Source organism: Cyprinus carpio, chromosome A12 (assembly GCF_018340385.1).
Source record: "Cyprinus carpio isolate SPL01 chromosome A12, ASM1834038v1, whole genome shotgun sequence".
NCBI classification, from domain to species: domain Eukaryota; kingdom Metazoa; phylum Chordata; class Actinopteri; order Cypriniformes; family Cyprinidae; genus Cyprinus; species Cyprinus carpio.
In genome coordinates this window covers 4050614-4069595 of record NC_056583.1, presented here as the reverse complement: position 1 = coordinate 4069595, position 18982 = coordinate 4050614, and the positions used below count along the sequence as shown (strand labels likewise).

At 34.4% G+C, this 18982-nt stretch overlaps 2 protein-coding genes across 3 annotated transcripts in view; one reads left to right on the top strand and one right to left on the bottom strand.

Annotated features, from left to right (window-relative positions):
* LOC109099166 (integrin alpha-3-like) overlaps positions 1 to 17159 on the top strand; it is a 72416-nt gene extending 55257 nt beyond the window's left edge. The window contains exons 6-26 of one of the 2 annotated variants that reach the window (XM_042767202.1): positions 19 to 223; positions 682 to 875; positions 1366 to 1454; positions 1650 to 1786; positions 3733 to 3813; positions 5931 to 5998; positions 6078 to 6214; positions 7260 to 7406; positions 7497 to 7594; positions 8558 to 8717; positions 10066 to 10143; positions 10309 to 10388; positions 10493 to 10570; positions 10789 to 10891; positions 11975 to 12151; positions 12241 to 12348; positions 12437 to 12550; positions 12634 to 12732; positions 13790 to 13915; positions 14633 to 14792; positions 16393 to 17159. In XM_042767202.1, the coding sequence (XP_042623136.1) occupies positions 19 to 223; positions 682 to 875; positions 1366 to 1454; positions 1650 to 1786; positions 3733 to 3813; positions 5931 to 5998; positions 6078 to 6214; positions 7260 to 7406; positions 7497 to 7594; positions 8558 to 8717; positions 10066 to 10143; positions 10309 to 10388; positions 10493 to 10570; positions 10789 to 10891; positions 11975 to 12151; positions 12241 to 12348; positions 12437 to 12550; positions 12634 to 12732; positions 13790 to 13915; positions 14633 to 14743 (2390 nt within the window). In that variant the 3' untranslated portion in view covers positions 14744 to 14792; positions 16393 to 17159. Of the gene's footprint in view, positions 1 to 18; positions 224 to 681; positions 876 to 1365; positions 1455 to 1649; positions 1787 to 3732; positions 3814 to 5930; positions 5999 to 6077; positions 6215 to 7259; positions 7407 to 7496; positions 7595 to 8557; positions 8718 to 10065; positions 10144 to 10308; positions 10389 to 10492; positions 10571 to 10788; positions 10892 to 11974; positions 12152 to 12240; positions 12349 to 12436; positions 12551 to 12633; positions 12733 to 13789; positions 13916 to 14632; positions 14793 to 16215 lie in introns of both variants that reach the window. The other variant, XM_042767201.1, reaches the window with a different exon arrangement.
* Positions 17160 to 17989: 830 nt separating this feature from the next.
* LOC109099167 (angiotensin-converting enzyme-like) overlaps positions 17990 to 18982 on the bottom strand; it is a 36333-nt gene continuing 35340 nt past the window's right edge. The window contains exon 25 of the mRNA XM_042767200.1: positions 17990 to 18462. Within this exon, the coding sequence (XP_042623134.1) occupies positions 18272 to 18462 (191 nt within the window). The 3' untranslated portion in view covers positions 17990 to 18271. The remainder of the gene's footprint in view (positions 18463 to 18982) is intronic.

Below are 18982 nucleotides of genomic sequence, written 5' to 3'. Positions count from 1 at the left end.
GCTGATCTCTTTCTTCAGGTTACTCTGTGCTGGAGGACATTAAGTTACTGGATCGTTCTAAGTACACTGTGGTGACGGGGGCTCCCAGAGACAATTTCAGAGGTTCAGTGATCCTGGCAGAAAAACAAGGTTTGGTTCTTAACCCAGTGATGACCATCCCAGGGGAACAAATAGGGTCATACTTTGGCAGCTGCTTGGCGGTGACCGACCTCAACAATGACGAGTAGGTCACGGTGTAACTTAATCATTGTATTATCTATGCCATAACTGGCTGATCTGTTAAACGTGTTTGATGTAATATCTCAGTAGAACACAAAGTTGTGCAGTAAAAGTCTATGGGGTTCAATGAATCACTGCACAAAAAATACTAGTCATATAAGTCACACAGCTTTGTACTACTTGTGAAACTTGTCAGTAATAATAATAATAATTCATTATCATCACAGAGACTGATCTGTATAATGCTTCACTGAGTTTGAAAGTCAAAACAAAGGAAGTAGACCAAAGAATGTTTAACTTTCCCTTGCAAAGTTCCTCTTGAGCTTGTCAACAGATACACGGCTGAATGCTTTTATATGACAGGTTCCTCATTCTTTACTAAAGCTATGAAAGACTTCTATGAAAATAGACTTTCATAATTTAGACATAACATGTCATTTGTGTGGTTGCGTGTTGTTATAGCTGGAACGACCTGATCGTTGGAGCTCCATTCTACTTTGATCGCAACAAGGAGGAGGGAGGAGCTGTTTACATCTTCATGAACGAGAACGGATCCTTCCAGAAAAAAGCCAGCTTGGTTCTGAAGGGTAAAAAAGGCTCAGGGTTTGGATTTGCTGTTGCTGCGGTGGGGGACATCAATCAGGATGGATTTCAAGGTAACGCGGACTACAGACTTATTGTTATAAATATGCAATTATTTGAACAGAACATAAAAAAGTATAAATTATTATTATACTTTATAAGCATAATAAATATTAAAAATAAATATGCACAAATAAATATATATGAATATACATAAATAAATACAAAAATACACTACTATTCAAAAGTTTAGAGTCAATAAGATTTTTTGATTTTTTAATTTAGATCTTAGGTTTCAGTATATATATATATATATATATATATATATATATATATATATATATATATATATATATAAATAATCTTACAAAATATTTATTTTAACTTCCTATTTATCAAAGAGTCCTGAAAAAAAAAAAAAAAAAAAAACTGTAGTTTTGATGAAATAAATGCAGCTTTTGAGTGGTAGTGTATTATGTAATAGATGTTATAATGCTGCCATCTGGAGGCCATGGAGGGTAAATCATGTTGCTCCAGGGTTTGTGTCTTGGTTTCTTCATTCAGATTTAGCTGTTGGCGCTCCGTTCCAAGACTCTGGGAAAGTCTTTTTATGGATGGGGAGCAAAAATGGAATAACTAAGGAGCCCAGCCAGGTAAAGCAAGCATCTTGGGATATATATATATACATTTAAGATTTTTGGGTGACGTTTCTACAATTACCTACTGTTGCATGGCATTGATAATTGCGTCATCATACATAAATGAACCATATCAGATATATCTGGACCTTGAGAATAAGAAGAGGGGGATTTACTCTATGTTGAACAGTTAATGTGACTTTCTCTTAGGTGATTGAGGGGAAATCATTAGGTCCCAGTGGCTTTCAGACATTCGGCTACTCTCTCAGTGGAGGGATGGATATGGATGGAAATGATTATCCTGATATTTTGGTGGGCTCCATGGATGACCGCATCGCTCTCTTGAGGTTTAGTCTTTCAGCAGTGTTTGCCAATTTATAGATGCTCATATTATTCAGAGGGATTTTCAACTATTCTTTTTCCAAACACAGAAGCCACATAAATATACAAATATAGATTTTATATACACACATACACTTCCAATCAAAAGTTTGGACACACTTGAGTGAATGTATATTTCTCATGATCTTAAAAAAAAAAAAACGTTTTAGTGCTCTATAGACAAATATAAATTTATAAGTGTATGTGGACATTTTTGTGGCCAAAAATGTCTCTACAAAATTACATATTATTATTATTATTATTATTATTATTATTATTATTATTATTATTATTATACATTTTATTTATTATTTTTGTATAATTTAATTAATTTCTATTTATTTGCTAAAAAAAAAAACTTATTATTACTATAACTATTACTATTGTAACATTTCTTTGTTATATATTTTATTTTATATAATTTAGATTTATTTATTTACAAATAAATTAAAAATAAATAAATTGATAATAATAATAATAATAATTCCAATTAATTACTCCAGTAGTTATTATTATTAACTAGCATGCATATTACTGGCATATTGGCTGTTCATTAGTACTTATAAGTGCATTTAAATGTATTATTCTGCATGAGCAGAGGTTGAACCCAACCTTTTGCGCTGCTAACGCAATGCTTTTCCACTGAGCCACAGGAACACTATTAATAAGCAGTAAATTAGGAGTTTGTTCAGGGAAAACTTTTAGTCAATAGTGAATATGTGTTTCCTATTCTAAAGTGTTACCTTATTATTATTATTATAGATGTTCATATTATTCAGAGGGAATGATTTAAACAAATGTATTGTTATTATTTTTGTTGTTCATTTGTTTATTAATTTGTGCATTTGTTTATTAAATTTATATTTGCAAATAAATTATAAATAAATAATAAATGTATGTGCAACAATGCATATTGTATTTTATATAGTTTCTATTTGATTGATTTTTAATGGATGATTTATAGTAATAACAGCTAGCAAGCAGCAGACATGTACTTTGTGTTACCAACCTTAAAGGGTTAGTTCAGCCAAAAATGAAAATTATGTCATTAATGACTCACCCTCATGTCGTTCCAAACCCGTAAGACCTCCGTTCATCTTCGAAACAGTTTAAGATATTTTAGATTTAGTCAGAGAGCTTTCTGTCCCTCCATTGAAAATGTATTTACGGTATACTGTCCACGTCCAGAAAGGTAATAAAAACATCATCAAAGTAGTCCATGTGACATCAGAGGGTCCATTAGAATTTATTGAAGCATCGAAAATACATTTTGCTCCAAAAATAACAAAAATTACGACTTTATTCATAATTTTCTTCTCTTCCGGGTCTGTTGTGAGCGCGTTCACAACACTGCAGTGACGCCGCTGACGTATGACGCTGCTGACGTGTTTTCTTTGTTATTGGGCACACCAGAGAACACGTCAGCAGCGTCGTACGTCAACAGTCACAGCTGTCACATTCACAACAGACCCGGCAGAGAAGACAATCCTGAATAAAGTCGTAATTTTTGATATTTTTGGAGCAAAATGTATTTTCGATGCTTCAATAAATTCTAACGGACCCTCTGATGTCACATGGACCACTTTGATGATGTTTTTATTACCTTTCTGGACGTGGACAGTATACCATACATACATTTTCAATGGAGGGACAGAAAGCTCTCGGACTAAATCTAAAATATCTTAAACTGTGTTCCAAAGATGAACGGAGGTCTTACGGGTTTGGAACGACATGAGGGTGAGTCATTAATGACATAATTTTCATTTTTGGCTGAACTAAGCCTTTAACACCTAACAAATATGTGGTCCCTGCATGCTTGTAGGGCCCCCTGCTGGTCATAGCCATTTAAATCAATCAATCTGTTCTGCAAGCAAACCTCCAAACCAGTGATGTTTGATGGGTATTTTTTCAGGGCTCGTCCGGTCATCCACCTCTCCCAAAACTTAACAGTAGAGCCAAAGATTGTGATTCCAAACCAGTGTGTTAATTCCTGGTAAGAGGACATGTTTCTATTCTAACAAATATTTTAGGCATTCGTTCCCCTTCAGGAACTCGAGCTGCGTCGGAAATCGCTATGGGAATGCCTTCAGCGTGACCACGCTCTGAATCACATGTGTAATTAGTCCAGTGGAAGAGCGAGACGTCCTAGGCAGATGATGTAGCGACCAGGAAGCTATAAAAGCATGTGAGGTGGAATCGGCGTCAACTTTTTGTCATTCAGCAAGCGCTCTGTGTGTTTGTCAGTCGCTATCTGTTTGTGAGTCTTATTTAGTGTTGTTTGTCCACTGATAAGCTGCATTATGTCAAAGCTTCAGTCAAAAGAAGCATTAGCCGAGCAGGCAGCGTTCAGGCTGTGTGTTCCTCCCTGCCCATGATATATTTCGGGTTGGGACACACACAGTTTGTGTGTTGTCGGCTTGGGAGCGAAGCACTCAGAGTCAGCTTTCGAGGGAACTGACTGCCTGCATTGCGAGCATTTTGTTACTGCCTTGCTTCACTCTCAGAGGGCTCTCTTTGAGAAGGGGGCCTTCACTAGCGTTTCTCGTAGTGACGGCCCCATTTTGCCAAGGCGGAGTGGTGGCTGTGCTCGTGGGTTTCACATATGGATCCGGTCGAGGGAATGTAGACTGGTGAGTCCCTATCTTCTTCCCTAACCAATAGATCTGGGCGCCTGCTCTCCAGGTTTCGGAAGCCCGCGCTGTGGTCCTTCCTCCCAGGGAGAGGGCGTGACGCTCCGCCTGTCTTTCTCCAAAGAGATTAATACGGAGGGCGTCAATGAGCTCGCCAGTTGCACAAGCATCAGTTACACAAAGATATTATGCCTAATATTATAATTAGCAGCATTAATGGGGAGCAGAGCTTGCGCAGTCGGCTCTTGGAGGGCTGATTGTGCTTTTCCCGCTGTTAAAGGGTTAGTTCACCCAAATATTAAAATTATGTAATTAAGGACTCACCCTCATGCCGTTCCAAACCCGTAAGACCTCCGTTCATCTTCGGAACACAGTTTAAGATATTTTAGATTTAGTCCGAGAGCTTTCCGTCCCTCCATTGAAAATGTATGTACGATATACTGTCCATGTCCAGAAAGGTAATAAAAACATCAAAAAAGTACACCATACAACATAAGATAACAAAAAAACAAAAAACAAGACTTTACTAATTAATTCATTCTCCTCCTCTTCCGGGTATGTGGGATATGTGGGGTGTGTCCCTAAGGTCCCCTCTGTTACACCACAGCCTATCATGCTACAGGCCTTCTGTCCTCCTCCCTTCAGGGAGCCTGACCAGCAGAAGCTTATCTGCATACATCCACAGAGCTGCCCTGTGGAGAAGGGCGGACCAACTGCTTGTTTGCTATGGTCCCCCCTAATAGGGGGCTTCCTGCAGACCCTCAGTCGGTGGATAATTGATGCCATTACTATTGCCATCCTCTGATCTCCCCTCACCATTGGAGGTCAATGCTCACTCGACCCGAGGTATGGCTGCCTCCAAGGCCTTCCTGGCAGGTTTGTCCATGCAGGACATCTGCAACGCAGCGGGATGGTCCACGCTCCTCACATTTGTCAGATTTTATGGCCTAGATATGCGAGCCATTCCTGGCTCTTCTGTTCTCTTGTCCTAGCTGTGCTCTTCCACACTAGGCAGGGATTTGCAATTCTGGCGTCGTGGGCATACTCGTTCCCATAGCGTTTTCCGACACAGCTTGAGTTCCTGAAGCGTAACGTCTCCAGGTTACGTATGTAACCATAGTTCCCCAAAGGGAATGAGACACTGTGTCTCAGGGCCATATTTTCAGCATCCCTGTGAGCACTTGCTTCATTCCTCGAAGCTGATGTCGGTTCCACCTCACATGCTTTTATAGTTTCCTGGTCGCTATGTCACCCGCCTATGACGTTTCGCCCTTCCATTTGACTGATTGATGTGATTCAGAGCATGGTCACGCTGAAGGCATTCACATAGCGTTTTCCGACGCAGTGTCTCGTTCCCTTCAGGGAACCATGGTTACATATACGTAACCTGGAGACGATTTTCAGCATAATTTAGTCATAAACTTATCATATTATAATTGTCCTGTAGTAAGAATTCATTAAATTTGATTTTTTTTTATAGCATAAAGGTGAAAGTGTGTTTCAGCTACAATCTCAGCACTGGAAACACAGCCTTCAAGAAGGACATCAGTAAGTGGAGCGCCTGCTTCAGGAGTGTTTGGTCTGGGTTTTATTGGATTAACCATGAGTTTGTTGCTCTCTGCATCAGCTGTGAAGTACACAGTAGATGCTGACCCGAATCGCCGTGGCGCCCGAGTTCGTTTCCTGGACAACAAGCAAAGCACATTTACAGGCCTGCTGTCTTTCTCCACTCCCGCATGTCAAGAGCTGGAACTTTCTGTTCATGTGAGAGACCACCTGATAACACAACACACACACACACACACGTGTTTGTTTCACTATATTAGTGAGGATATGCATAGACTTCCACTGGTTTTATATCAGGTATCACCCAACCCCTACCCCTAAATCTACCCCTCACAAAAACACGTGCAAACACTAGATTTTAATAAAAACAGGTTTTGGCCAATTTATAAGCCTTTTGAACCAGTGAGGACCAGTAAAATGTCCTTACTAGTGGGTTGTCATGTTATTGCACTATATAAGTGAGGACATTTGGCCCTTACAAGTACACACACACACACACACTCTCTCTTTGTCTCTCTATCACACACATAAATATTGTATATATAATTTATATGTATTTAAACATGAATAATTAATGACTAAATAAATAAATGTATGCATAAATGTATTAATAATAATACTAATAATAGAATATTTTTATAATAATAATATAATAGCAATACAGATATTGCAAGTGTTTTATATGTTATTGTTATTATATGTTAAATGTTATTATCGTGAAATAAAGTATTTGAAACATACGAAAAATATATTATTAATTATTATTATTATTATTATATAATCAAGTATTTGCAACATACAAAAATATATTATATTATATTATATTATATTATATTATATTATATTATATTATATTATATTATATTATATTATATTATATTATATTATATCAGTTTGTTTGTTTGTTTGTTTGTTGATGATTTAGGATTTAGTATAGTATAGTATGATTTAGATTTAGTGTTTACTATATTGTGGCCACTTAAAAACTATTTATTCGGTTAAAATAGTTTTAATAAATGAAGTCTAAAACCTTTTATGTCATAAAAGATTACATTACATTATAATATAATGTATAATATAATCACAGGATATATAGCCAACATATATAATGCATAAATAATAACTTCTTTAATGCATGTAAAAAATTTGCATAGGATAAGTATGCCATTCTGATCCAGTAATCTGGCTTTAGTGAATGCAAAGAAGCAATAGGGTTGTTTTTCTCTCTCTCCCCCCTTACTAGACTCCTGTGAGGGACAAACTTCAGCCCATAGTGTTCACTCTCAATGTTTCTCTGAACGAGCAGAAAGCAGCAGCACAGCAAACACTGCAGAGTCTGGACGCTTTCCCTGTGCTGAGCGGCCAGCAGACCCTGACCAGCAAAACTGAGGTACAAACCAGTCTCAGCTGAAGGGAAACCTCTGCCTGAAGGTTCCTGCTGATGTGAGTCTTGAGAGTGCTTTGGTATGTTTGTCCTCAGATTAACTTTCATAAGGAGTGTGGTGTTGACAACACGTGTAGCAGTAACCTGCAGCTCAAGGCCAAATTTGCTGATGAGAATTACATTCCCTTCCCCAGGTGAGTATGCTGCATGAAAACTAGTGAATGTGGATGGAAGAAAATGTGTACACAAACAGCATTTATTCACATTTAAGTTCAGAGGTCTTTTGAGTAAATTCAGTTATTATCATTTAATTTTAGTAGGGCTTATTCATAAATCTAATGATTAATGTAACATGTGCCATGTAAAACAATGATCAGAGTAGAATATTACTGGTAATAGTATAGTGTTTACTATATTGTGGCCACTTAAAAACTATTTATTCAATTAAAATAGTTTTACTAAATGAAGTCTAAAACCCAAAAAAAATAAAATATATTATTATATTATATTATATTATATTATATTATATTATATTATATTATATTATATTATATTATATTATATTATATTCATATTAATGTAAGGAAAAATTGACCATTAAATGATGTACTGTACAATTAGCCAGTTGTTATTGCAAAATAAAGTATCAGCAATTTACCAGCTTACCAATAAATGAAAGTAGCACATGGAATAAAAATTAAAATGAACTTTTAAAGGACTAGTTTAAATAAATCAATATTATTTTACCAAAATAAATCAATATTATATTATATATATTATATTATATTATATTATTTATATTATATTATTATATTATATTATATTATTATTATTATATTATATTATATTATTTTATATATTATATTATATTATATTATTACAAAATAAAGTATTGGAAACTTTTATTGGAAAAAAATAATTAAGTCATTTATTTGGTTGAATCATTCTGTGAAATTATGTGATAAAATAAACACACCACAGAGAGATATGACAGACATGAAAGCAGCACCTGGAATCAGATTCAAATTAAATATATAAAAAAAGTTTTAATATTATTTTAAATTTAAAATTTACATTTTATTTTACAAGCTACATTATTCTTCAAATACTAATGTTTAAATACACATGGGAATTATGGGATGTGCTGGTTTGTTCAGTCAGACTATGGAGTTCAACAGTAACATTAAGAAGCTGGTGATGATGGTGAATGTTACTAACATGCCGGATGGAGGTAAGCAGGAGGCCGAGGACGCCCATCAGGCCACGCTGAGCATCACCATTCCGCCCTCACTCAAATACTCAGGAGTGCGCCCTCTGGTGAGTCCACACGGAGGCGCTCTTTCACTATTCATCTCACCTCCACAGGCTTCATCCCTCAGAAAAGAACAATCATAAAGAAGAGCTTTGTAATATCTCAAATAAACAATTGTTCTTGGTTGAGCTATGAATTGATTTTCCCATTGATCAAGCATTTGTTTGTACAAAATTTTGCTATATAATTTAAAATGCATTTATTTCACAAAAGATAATAAGTACATTTAATTGTGTTAATATTAGATATTGTATTTTATTACATTTATGTTGTAATGTACTGTTAGCCAGTAGTTATTGCAAAATAAACCAAATATTACTAAATATAATAATATATTTATATATTATATATTTTATATATGGAGTGATGTACAGTTAGCCAGCTGCAAAATAAACTATTGGCAACTGACCAAATGTTATATTACAGGTAACACTTTACAATAACCTTCCTTAGTTAACCTTAGTTTATGCATTAACAATGAGCAATACATTTGTTACAGTATTTACGAATCTTATACCTATTCATTGTTAATCCATGTTAGCTCAGGTTCATTAAATAATATTAGCAGATACAAGTTTTGATTTTAAAAATGTATTAGTACATGTTGAAATTAACATTAACTATGATTAATTAATACTTTAGAAGAATTTTTCATTGTTAGTTCATGTTAACTAATGTGGTTAACTGAGGTTGACTAAGGACGTTTATTGTAAAGTGTAACAGATTATATTATATTATATTATATTATATATTCATTGTGTAATGTACAGTTAGTCAGTCATTATTGCTAAATATTATTAATTTACCTATTATATTATATTATATTATATTATATTATATTATATTATATTATATTATATTATATTATATTATATTATATTATATTATATTATATTATATTTATGGTGTAATGCACAGATTGCATTGTCATTATTGCAGCTTACCAATAAATGAAAGTAGCACATGGAATAAAAATTAAATTGAACTATATAAAGGACTAGTTTAAATAAATCAATATTATTTTACCAAAATAAATCAATATTATATTATATTATATTATATTATATTATATTATATTATATTATATTATATTATAGTTTATTATATTATATTATATTATATTATATTATATTATATTATATTATAGTTTATTATATTATATTATATTATATTATATTATATTATATTATATTATATTATATTATATTATATTATATTATATTATATTATATATTACCAAACTTGCCAAAAAGTGACTTCCTATTAGAGACTCTTTCTTTTAAATCTTATTAATTAGATCATTCCAGTGTTCTCAATGCTGTTCTGAACTTTCTTGGTTTGTCTTTATTACAGACTGGTTTAGGTATTGAGTGCAGCGCAGACGAGACTGTGATATGCGATCTGGGAAACCCATTTAAAAGCAATCACAAGGTAGAAAACATGTCCAATATGTGACCTTTCTGAGGATTTGCATGTCAATTAAAAAAGCATCTCCAATGACTCATTTTCCACGGGCCATTTGAATGAACTCAGCTGATCAGACTGTACAGCTTTATTTTGCTAATTCGCTCTCACTCCTGATTTCCTTCTCCACAGACCTCCTTGATAATCATCTTTGAGACTTCTGGTGTTACACTTTACACAAAGCAGATTGAATCGCAGCTTCAGCTCTCCACGTAAGTCTGGACTAACTAAAATGGTTCCCTCAGTGCACAGTGTTGAACTAAAGCATTTCTGCGGGCCTTTTCTTTAAGCTGATTTGTATTGTGTTTGTCTTCAGTATCAGTGAGCAGAAGGATCTGGATCCTGTTTCTGTCACTCTTAACGTGAAGAACACGGTCCTTACTACCTTCTCCCTGTATGTACTTTGATTTATTTTAAAAATTAACAAAAAATTTGAACATTTACAATGAATAAATGATTCATCTGTGCATGTTAAAACACAAAAGTTCATCAAATGTTAATTTGAAGCCAAACATTTTACTTTTGAATGTCCCTCATACAAACAAAAACAGTCCTGATGATAAAAATCTTTTTGATTCTGTGATTATTATCATTTTTTCCTGTCATGTTCAGAGAAAAACAAGTGATTGACACGACGTTCAGTGGCAGTGTGATTGGTGAATCTGCCATGAACAGCATCAGTGATGTGGGGAGTCCGCTGGAGTTTGTGTTTCGTGTAAGTGTGGCTTTAGGTTTCTTCAGACACACACCAAAAAATGGTTTTTATTTTGGTGTATTTTTTAGATGATTGTAGTTTAATTTTTTTTTTACAAATCTGATCCAATCCACTTTTTTTTTTTTTTTGTCTCATATTCTCATTTGATCTAAAATACTGCAAAAACAGTAATATTCTGAAATATTATTACAATTTAAAATGTAGATTTTTCCTGTGATGACAAAGCTGAATTTTCAGCAGCCATAACTCCAGTCTACGGTGTTAAAAACAGTTTCTATTTTTGTGGAAACCTTTAAATAAAATGTTCAAGATTCTTTGATGAATGAAACTAAAGTGGCATTTAGTTTCCAAAGAACAGCACTAATATGAAATTATTGTAAATGTCACTTGTGATCAGTTTAATGCATTCTTGGTGAATAAAAGTATTAAATTCTTAAAAAAAAAAAAAAAACAATTTCAATTACCTTCAATTTAGAACGGTAGTGCAGTTGTAAATGTTTTTGGCCAGTACTTAAAAAGTGAATGATGATGAAAAAGCTCAAGGGTTTAATCATTGCCACATTAAAATGAAGAAATTAGGGCAAAATATATATAACTTTTTATATGTTTCTGCTATAATATTAGTAGGAAGACAAACATAATAAATGCAATATGTAATTGGTGCAGATTCCCCAAAACAACAGTGAAATGAAAAGTAGATGGACATCAAAACTAAATGGACCAAAATGAGATTTGAGGTCACTTTTCACGACAGTCTTCATTTACTCAGCCTCATTGTGTTTCTAAATGTGCATAACTTTCTTTTTTCTGTTGGCGCAGTCGTGGAGTTTAGAGAAAAAATGTTGTTATGTCGAGATCACGAGAAAATTAAGTCGAAAAACAAGAGAGAAAAATATGAATAATCCATGGCCTCTTAGGACTTCCCTTGTTCGGTTACCAACGTTCTTCAAAATATCTTTTAAGATGAAAGTTATACAGGTTTGGAATGACATGAGGGTGAATAAATGATGACAGAATGTTCAGTTCTTTTAAGCTCCTTTTAAACAGTTCAAAGTGTAAAAACATTAAAATGATCTTTTTCAGGTGCACATGCAAGGAGAACCTCTGGGAGATCTGGGAACTCTGATGATTGACTTTGAATGGCCATATGAGGTAGCCAATGGGAAATGGCTGCTGTATCTCACAGAGATAGTGATCAAAGGAGCTTTAGAGTTGCACTGCGTCCCACCGGGGAAGATTGTCAACCCTCTCAACCTCACAGTGAGTCTGAGGAAATACAGCAGCCCACAGTAACTCATTTCCATTTTCATTCACTCCATTCAATTGTTGTCCTACATCGTCTCTTCCAGCTGTCAGATCGAGGTACCAAACGGTCTAAAAGAGCGGTGGAATCCGGATATCCCCAGGCAGAAGCTTCTGTCACTGTCCTGGCACCTCGTAAAGTGCCCCATTTTCTGGTGAGGCAGATGTTTGCTCTCTGAGGAATGATTTTCGTGGTGTCCCACCAGTTTTTTCATCATATGAATGGCTCTTGTCTCTGTTCAGGAGTGTTCAAAGATGACGGCTCGCTGTGTGACCTTCTCCTGCCCGCTGCACAACATGTCGACTCAGACAGAGATCAGAGTCCGGTCACGCGTGTGGAACAGCACCTTGCTGGAGGTTTGTATTAGTAGCTGTTTGTGAAGTACCCACTAAATGGTGCTCACTAAATGACTCTATGCATCTCTGTGGTTCTCTGGCAGGATTACGCCAATGCCCTGCGAGTGGAAGTGAAGGGCCAGGCCACGCTGAGACTGCTGACGGATAAACCGGCCATCAGGATGGACAACCAGACCAGAGAGGTCAGAGCTGTTCACATTAAAGTTCACCTAATATTGATTTATTTGCTCAACCTCATGACGCTTCATAGTTCATGAACTGAAAAAAAATAACTGTGAAAACACCATTAAAGTAGTCTCGTTAACGCACTGAATCAGAAATATCTCATAATTTAGTGCTCGGGCCATATGGACTGAGGTTTAAAAGACAGTTAATCTTCAGAAACATTAAAGCTTTGCTCTGGCACTATCAAAAAAGAACAAAACTTGAGCTGGATAATGATACAATTGTCTGCTTCACAGCTGAATTTGAAGTTGTTTCATAATTGATGAACTTTGCAACATTGATATAGTTACTGAATTAAATTGAATCAACAATAAACTAAACTGAGCTGAACAATAACACTATAGTCCTGTGTAGAGCTGCTGTGAAACAAATTTGTTTTATAATTGATCGACTTTGCAACATCAACACTGTTACTACTGAATCAACCCTGGACTAAATTCATGTAATGACTGTTGTCTTGTACACAGCGGCTTTACAGTTGAAATTGAGTTTAATAACAACACCAATGGTCATTTTCCTGTTTATTACTGGGATCTGTTTTGTTTAAAGTGATATATAAATAAAAATGACTTGACTTCTGAAACAGTTTTGATATATTTATGTAAAATACAGTGCAAAATATGAGGCATATTTATTACTTTATATTATTTGAATAATTTGTGTGCTAGCTGTGCCAGTGGCACCATTCATATGAGAGCTACTGAAAAGATAAAGATTTTTGGCAAATAATGACATAAATTGGAATGTTCCTCACAAAAAATGATTAAATGACTTATGATTCTTGCAATACAGTGCACAAGACATATGGACTACTTTTATGGTGCTTTTGTGTTCTATTCGGAGCTTGAAATAATATGGATTATTAATCTGAAATATTTATTTTTTCTTCTAAATGACATGAAGGTGAATAAATGATGAGACAATGTGAAAGTTCGGATCATCCAATCCTTATAAATATTCTCAGTGTAACTGCTAATGCATTGCTGAAGGCTCATCTAATTGAATTGTCTGTAGTTTTCAGTAAACATTGACCCGGTGCTGGGAGAGGAGACGCCGTATGAAGTTCCTCTCTGGATCATCATTGTTTCCGCGGTTGCAGGGATTCTGTTATTAGGCATCATCAGTCTCATCCTGTGGAAGGTATTTGTGCTTTTATATTTGGTCAACATTCCATCAAGATCAAATAAAAAAATGCGAAATTTCAAAAAAAAAAAAAAAAAAACGTGTCACGTGTGTATACATCAACATTTTATAAATATTATTTTTCTTTTTTAAGTCGAGTATAATGTTGGGTTAAGCTTTGTTTTTTACTGATGCTAGACTTTTTTGTTATATATATATATATATATATATATATATATATATATATATATATATATATATATATATATATATATATACAGGACCATTTATGTGATTTTTTTATGATTTTTAATGTTTTTGAAAAATAGTTTTCAAAGTCTCTTCTGTTAACCATAGCTGCATTTATTTGATCAAACACACTGTAAAAACAGTAATATTGTCAAATTATTTGAAATAATGCCACTTTAGTTTAATTTAACGTGTTCTTGCTGAATAAAAAATCAGTCTATCCCCAAAATGTTGAATAGTACCATTATATGAAATTAGATTTTGGTCATACCTTGGTTAGGCACTTTTCCTAAAACATGTATTTATAAACTATAACTTAACCAGGGACTGTTAATAAATGCAAATGACAGGACAGATTTAAACCACATGCTTGCAGTCCATGAAATTCAGTTTTACCCAGTGCACCCTTGACGTGAAATGTCACCGCCTCTTGTTATTAAAATCAGTAATTAATGTCCTACCTTGGGCTTCGCCCCTCCTCCACAGTGCGGTTTCTTCCGACGGGCAAGCAGGAGGGAGATGTATGAGGCCAAATCCCAGAAAGCAGAAATAAAGATCCAGCCCTCTGAGACAGAGAGGCTGACGGAGGAATTCTGAGTCTGCAGGGGCCCTCAGGCCCCTATGGCAGCACCATTAGGGCCCTTCGGTAAAGCAGACTCTTGAGATCTGTCTAGTTACAAACGCTTTTTCTGACTTTTCACTTCGCAAGCCTGTTTTCTGGCATACCTGTAATCCCTTCACTGCCAGAGTCAAATAACAATCTCTTCCTTTCTCATTCTGTCTGTCTTGCTCAGTAACCCTAAAAATCCCCAGATTAGCTCAACTGGGAATCTCCATGCACTTTTTTCCACTAATGAAATGTTTCAATTTTTTGTATACACTGTAATTTAGCTGATCCTAACTGAAGCATGAAGATTCTGCTCCCCTCCCCTCAGGCTATCCAAAATGTAGATGAGTTTGTTTCTTTATCAAAACAGATCTGGAGAAATTTAGCATTACGTGTTAACCAGTAGATCCTCTGCAGTGAATGGGTGCCGTCGGAATAAGACTCCAAACATCTGATAAAACATCACAATAATCCACAAGTAATCCACACCACTCCAGTCCATCAATTAATGTCTTGTGAAGGGAAAAGCTGCATGTTTGCAAGAAACAAATCCATCAAGACATTTTTAACTCCAAACCGGCTAAAATATGAATCCTCTATCTATAATATTGGTTTATGCAGTGAAAAGGCCATTTCTCTGAATCAGCAGACAAATATGCACAGATCAAGCACCGTTTAGAAGCCAAAACCAATATGTTGGTGGATTCTGATGTGAGAGGACAACAGGGGATGGAGGAAGCGTTATTATAGATTATAAACAACAGTGATTTGTTTCATTCTGACAGAACCCGTTCACTCCAGAGGATCCACTGGTGAGCAAGTGATGTAATGCTACATTTCACCAGATCTGTTTCCATGAAGAAACAAACTCATCTACATCTTGGGTGGCCTGAGTGCATTTTCAGCAAATGTTCATTTTTGGGTGAGCTATTCCTTCCAATAAATAATTCACCCAAAAATTAACATTCTGTCATTAATTACTTACCCTCCTGTCATATTATTTATTATGCATTTTCTTCTCTCAAACACAAAATGAGATGCATTTCCATGCTGCTGTTTTTCAGAAAAGTGGATTTAGATTAGTACTGCAAACTCCAAAAATGACAAAAAGCATCATAAAAGTGTCATAATTTTTTTTTAACAACTTTTCTTGTCCATCACATGACCAATCATAATGCAACAAGTTTGAGAACAAAGAACATGAGAAAATATAGCTGCAAAATTTATAAAATGGCTTCAGAAGACTTGAAATATAGCACACAAGTCACATGTCCTCTTTCATATGGAAAACATCTTGTTTCACAAAAAAAGAAAGAAGAAATAATATAGGGCTGTCTTGACGGTGAATAAATGATAACATTTAAAATCGTATTACTTTTTGACTTTTAAAGTTTCATTGCAAAGCATATCCATCGCCCCTTTCCTTAAACGTTTCTTTGATTCTCTCGTCTGTCTTGAGCAGTGTGGTTTCTTCAAAAGGGCTGTTTACTACAGGATAATGCCAAAGTACCACGGTGTGAAAGTACGCAAAGAGGAGCGCTATAACTTGGCCTTTCAGCCTGAGCAAGAAACTCTGGGTCATCAACTGGACAGAAATGCATGAATATTACTACTGACCTCTTCACCTCTCTCCGTCCAGAGCCAGGGGAGTGTGATGATTGGAGGATGTCTTTTATTAACCCCGCCTCAAGTCAACAGACACTGGACACTAGCGTTTGGAGCCGCCACTCGTGCAGTGAGAACGTTTTGAAATGTTTGTTGGTCTGAGTGCAATATCGTGATTTGTAGACCATTAAACCGCTTTCAACAAAGCAAGAGTACTGTCTGGGACATCTTTGACTTAGTAGAGCAACTGATATATTTTCCTAGTTTTAAATTTTCATGAATATGTAAATACATTTCAGTTTCAAGTGTGTTTAATTGCATTTTAAATTTTATTCCATTAAAATATTTTTTTTAATATCACTATAATAGTTTACCTGCCAAAGCCTTGAGGCTTTTTACTTATACTGAACTGATCTGAGACCAGTTCTGATCAAATAGCACTGAGGAAATAGACTTGATTTCCAAGTTCCAGTTGCATTTTCAGGGATGCTTATTTTTTAACACGGTGTAAGAACTGCTCCATTTTTTTTTTCAGCTACTTCCTTCCATGGAGGAAGACTACAGTGTTTAAGTCTGTAAATTGTTTGCCCAAACCACCACATTCCTGTCAGAATTAGTTGGGTAAAATCTCTAGAAGTTGGGTCAATCTCAAATGAAAAAAATATATAAATAAAATGTTTAATTCAAAAAGCTTAATTCAATTTAGCACATTTTTTTTCATTGTGAGGCAATTTTTATAACAATTAAGCACAATGAAATTCTTATTACTGCAATGCAATGTAAAAAAAAACAACAACAAAAAAAAAAAACTTAATGAACAAAAAAAAAACAAAATTTATATACAACTCAACAAAAAAATATATAGTCCTGCCTCAAACTTTTTTTGTTTGAGCCATTCATTTTGTTTCATTTGATTTTGTATTGTAATATGACTGAGATTCGTTGTCTGTTTTTGCGAGTCACTCTTTATTTCAGATTTTCAGTTTAATGTCTTTATTTTTGTTTTACCTTTAAGAATATATTTTTCTCTTCTCAAATAGTATAGTATTGATACTACTATAGTACTACTGTCTTGGTGCGATTTATCATACATGTAAAGAATGTTGATTTTATGCTTGAACAAATGTTAATAATAATTTCTTTTGAAGATGTACATATACTGCCAAGTCATAAGGGCTGCTCAGTTTAGCTCATATCAGCCCACTTCCAATGATGAGAATACTGAAAATATTCATTGTTGAACTTGAACATGGTATGAGATTCTTAAATGGTGGATGTGGAATGAGTTTCATATTTTAGTGTAATTTAATCTAATCAAGTGGTGGATTAGTGTGAACTTTCAGATAGAAGCCCACATTGGTTGACTTAGTTATTAGAGGGTAGAGTTGGATACTAAACCACTAGACTTCATTACATTCTGAGCAAATGAGTGTTTGTATACCTTAGACCTGGGTATATAGTTGAAAAAATATACTGTATGTCCACAAAGAAAAAAAACATGATGATCTGTAAGGTTTATTTTTTTTTTAATATTGTACTGATATTAAAATGTTTCGTGTTTTTTTAACTGAAGGCTCATTTTTATGAAATGTTGCTGAACTCAGAAATTAAGCAAAGCCACGACATCTGTATAATTCTTTATATTCTATTATATTCTTTATATTCTATTAAAGGTTAACCAGTAAAAACAATCAGAAATGCTCACAGTTAAGACTATACAAATAATTGAAAAACAGCAGTCAAACATTTAAAAAAAAAAAATTTTACAAATAAATTACAAGTCACCATTCATTGCATAGTCAAACAAATTTGACTACAAATAATAAATATAGGTTACATTCAAAAAGAGGTGGATTCTGTCTAAAAGTAATGACTGCATGGTAAGAATGGAATGTATTCCTATTTAAAGGATTTTACTTGAGCTCCGTCTGAGTCATTGATTTGTCCTGTAAGCGTTTAGTCTTCCTGTATCTGTAGGCTAAATAGATGATGCCAAGTAGGAAGACGATGCTCAGAAGCAGGAGAATCCACTGTCCCGCCATAGCCCCTGCCTCGTCCACACTCAAACCCAGGAAACTGACTGCTTTCGGCTTCTCTTCCATCACTGAAGTGAATGAAACAAGCAGGTGAGAAGTGTGGGAGCATTTTATTAGTGCTAAAGAAACTGCTATGTTGTGGCATGTAATGCTATGTAATGACATTTTGTATTTTTGAAGAAAAAAGTTGGATAAACTTGCTAAATGAAATGATTGTTTCTAGATGTACATTTTCAAATACAAACCTCAAATGATTTTAAAATCTTTTAACTGGTCATTTCCATCATAACAATCTAAACCTAATAAAAATAATATTTTATTTTATGTTTTATATACTGTATATCTAACATTATATTACATTATATTATATTATAAGATTATTGGTGTGACAGCAATATTGGGAACAGAGATTCTGTTCTAAATAAATTGTTCATATACAAAACCAAATTAATTGAAAAAAAAAATGGTTATAAAAAAGTATTATATATAAATACAAAATTGAGAAATTCTGGCAAATTTTATGTTTCAGCACTCCAAAAAATTGCAATATTAAAATAGATTTAAAAGCACACACACACACAATAAAAA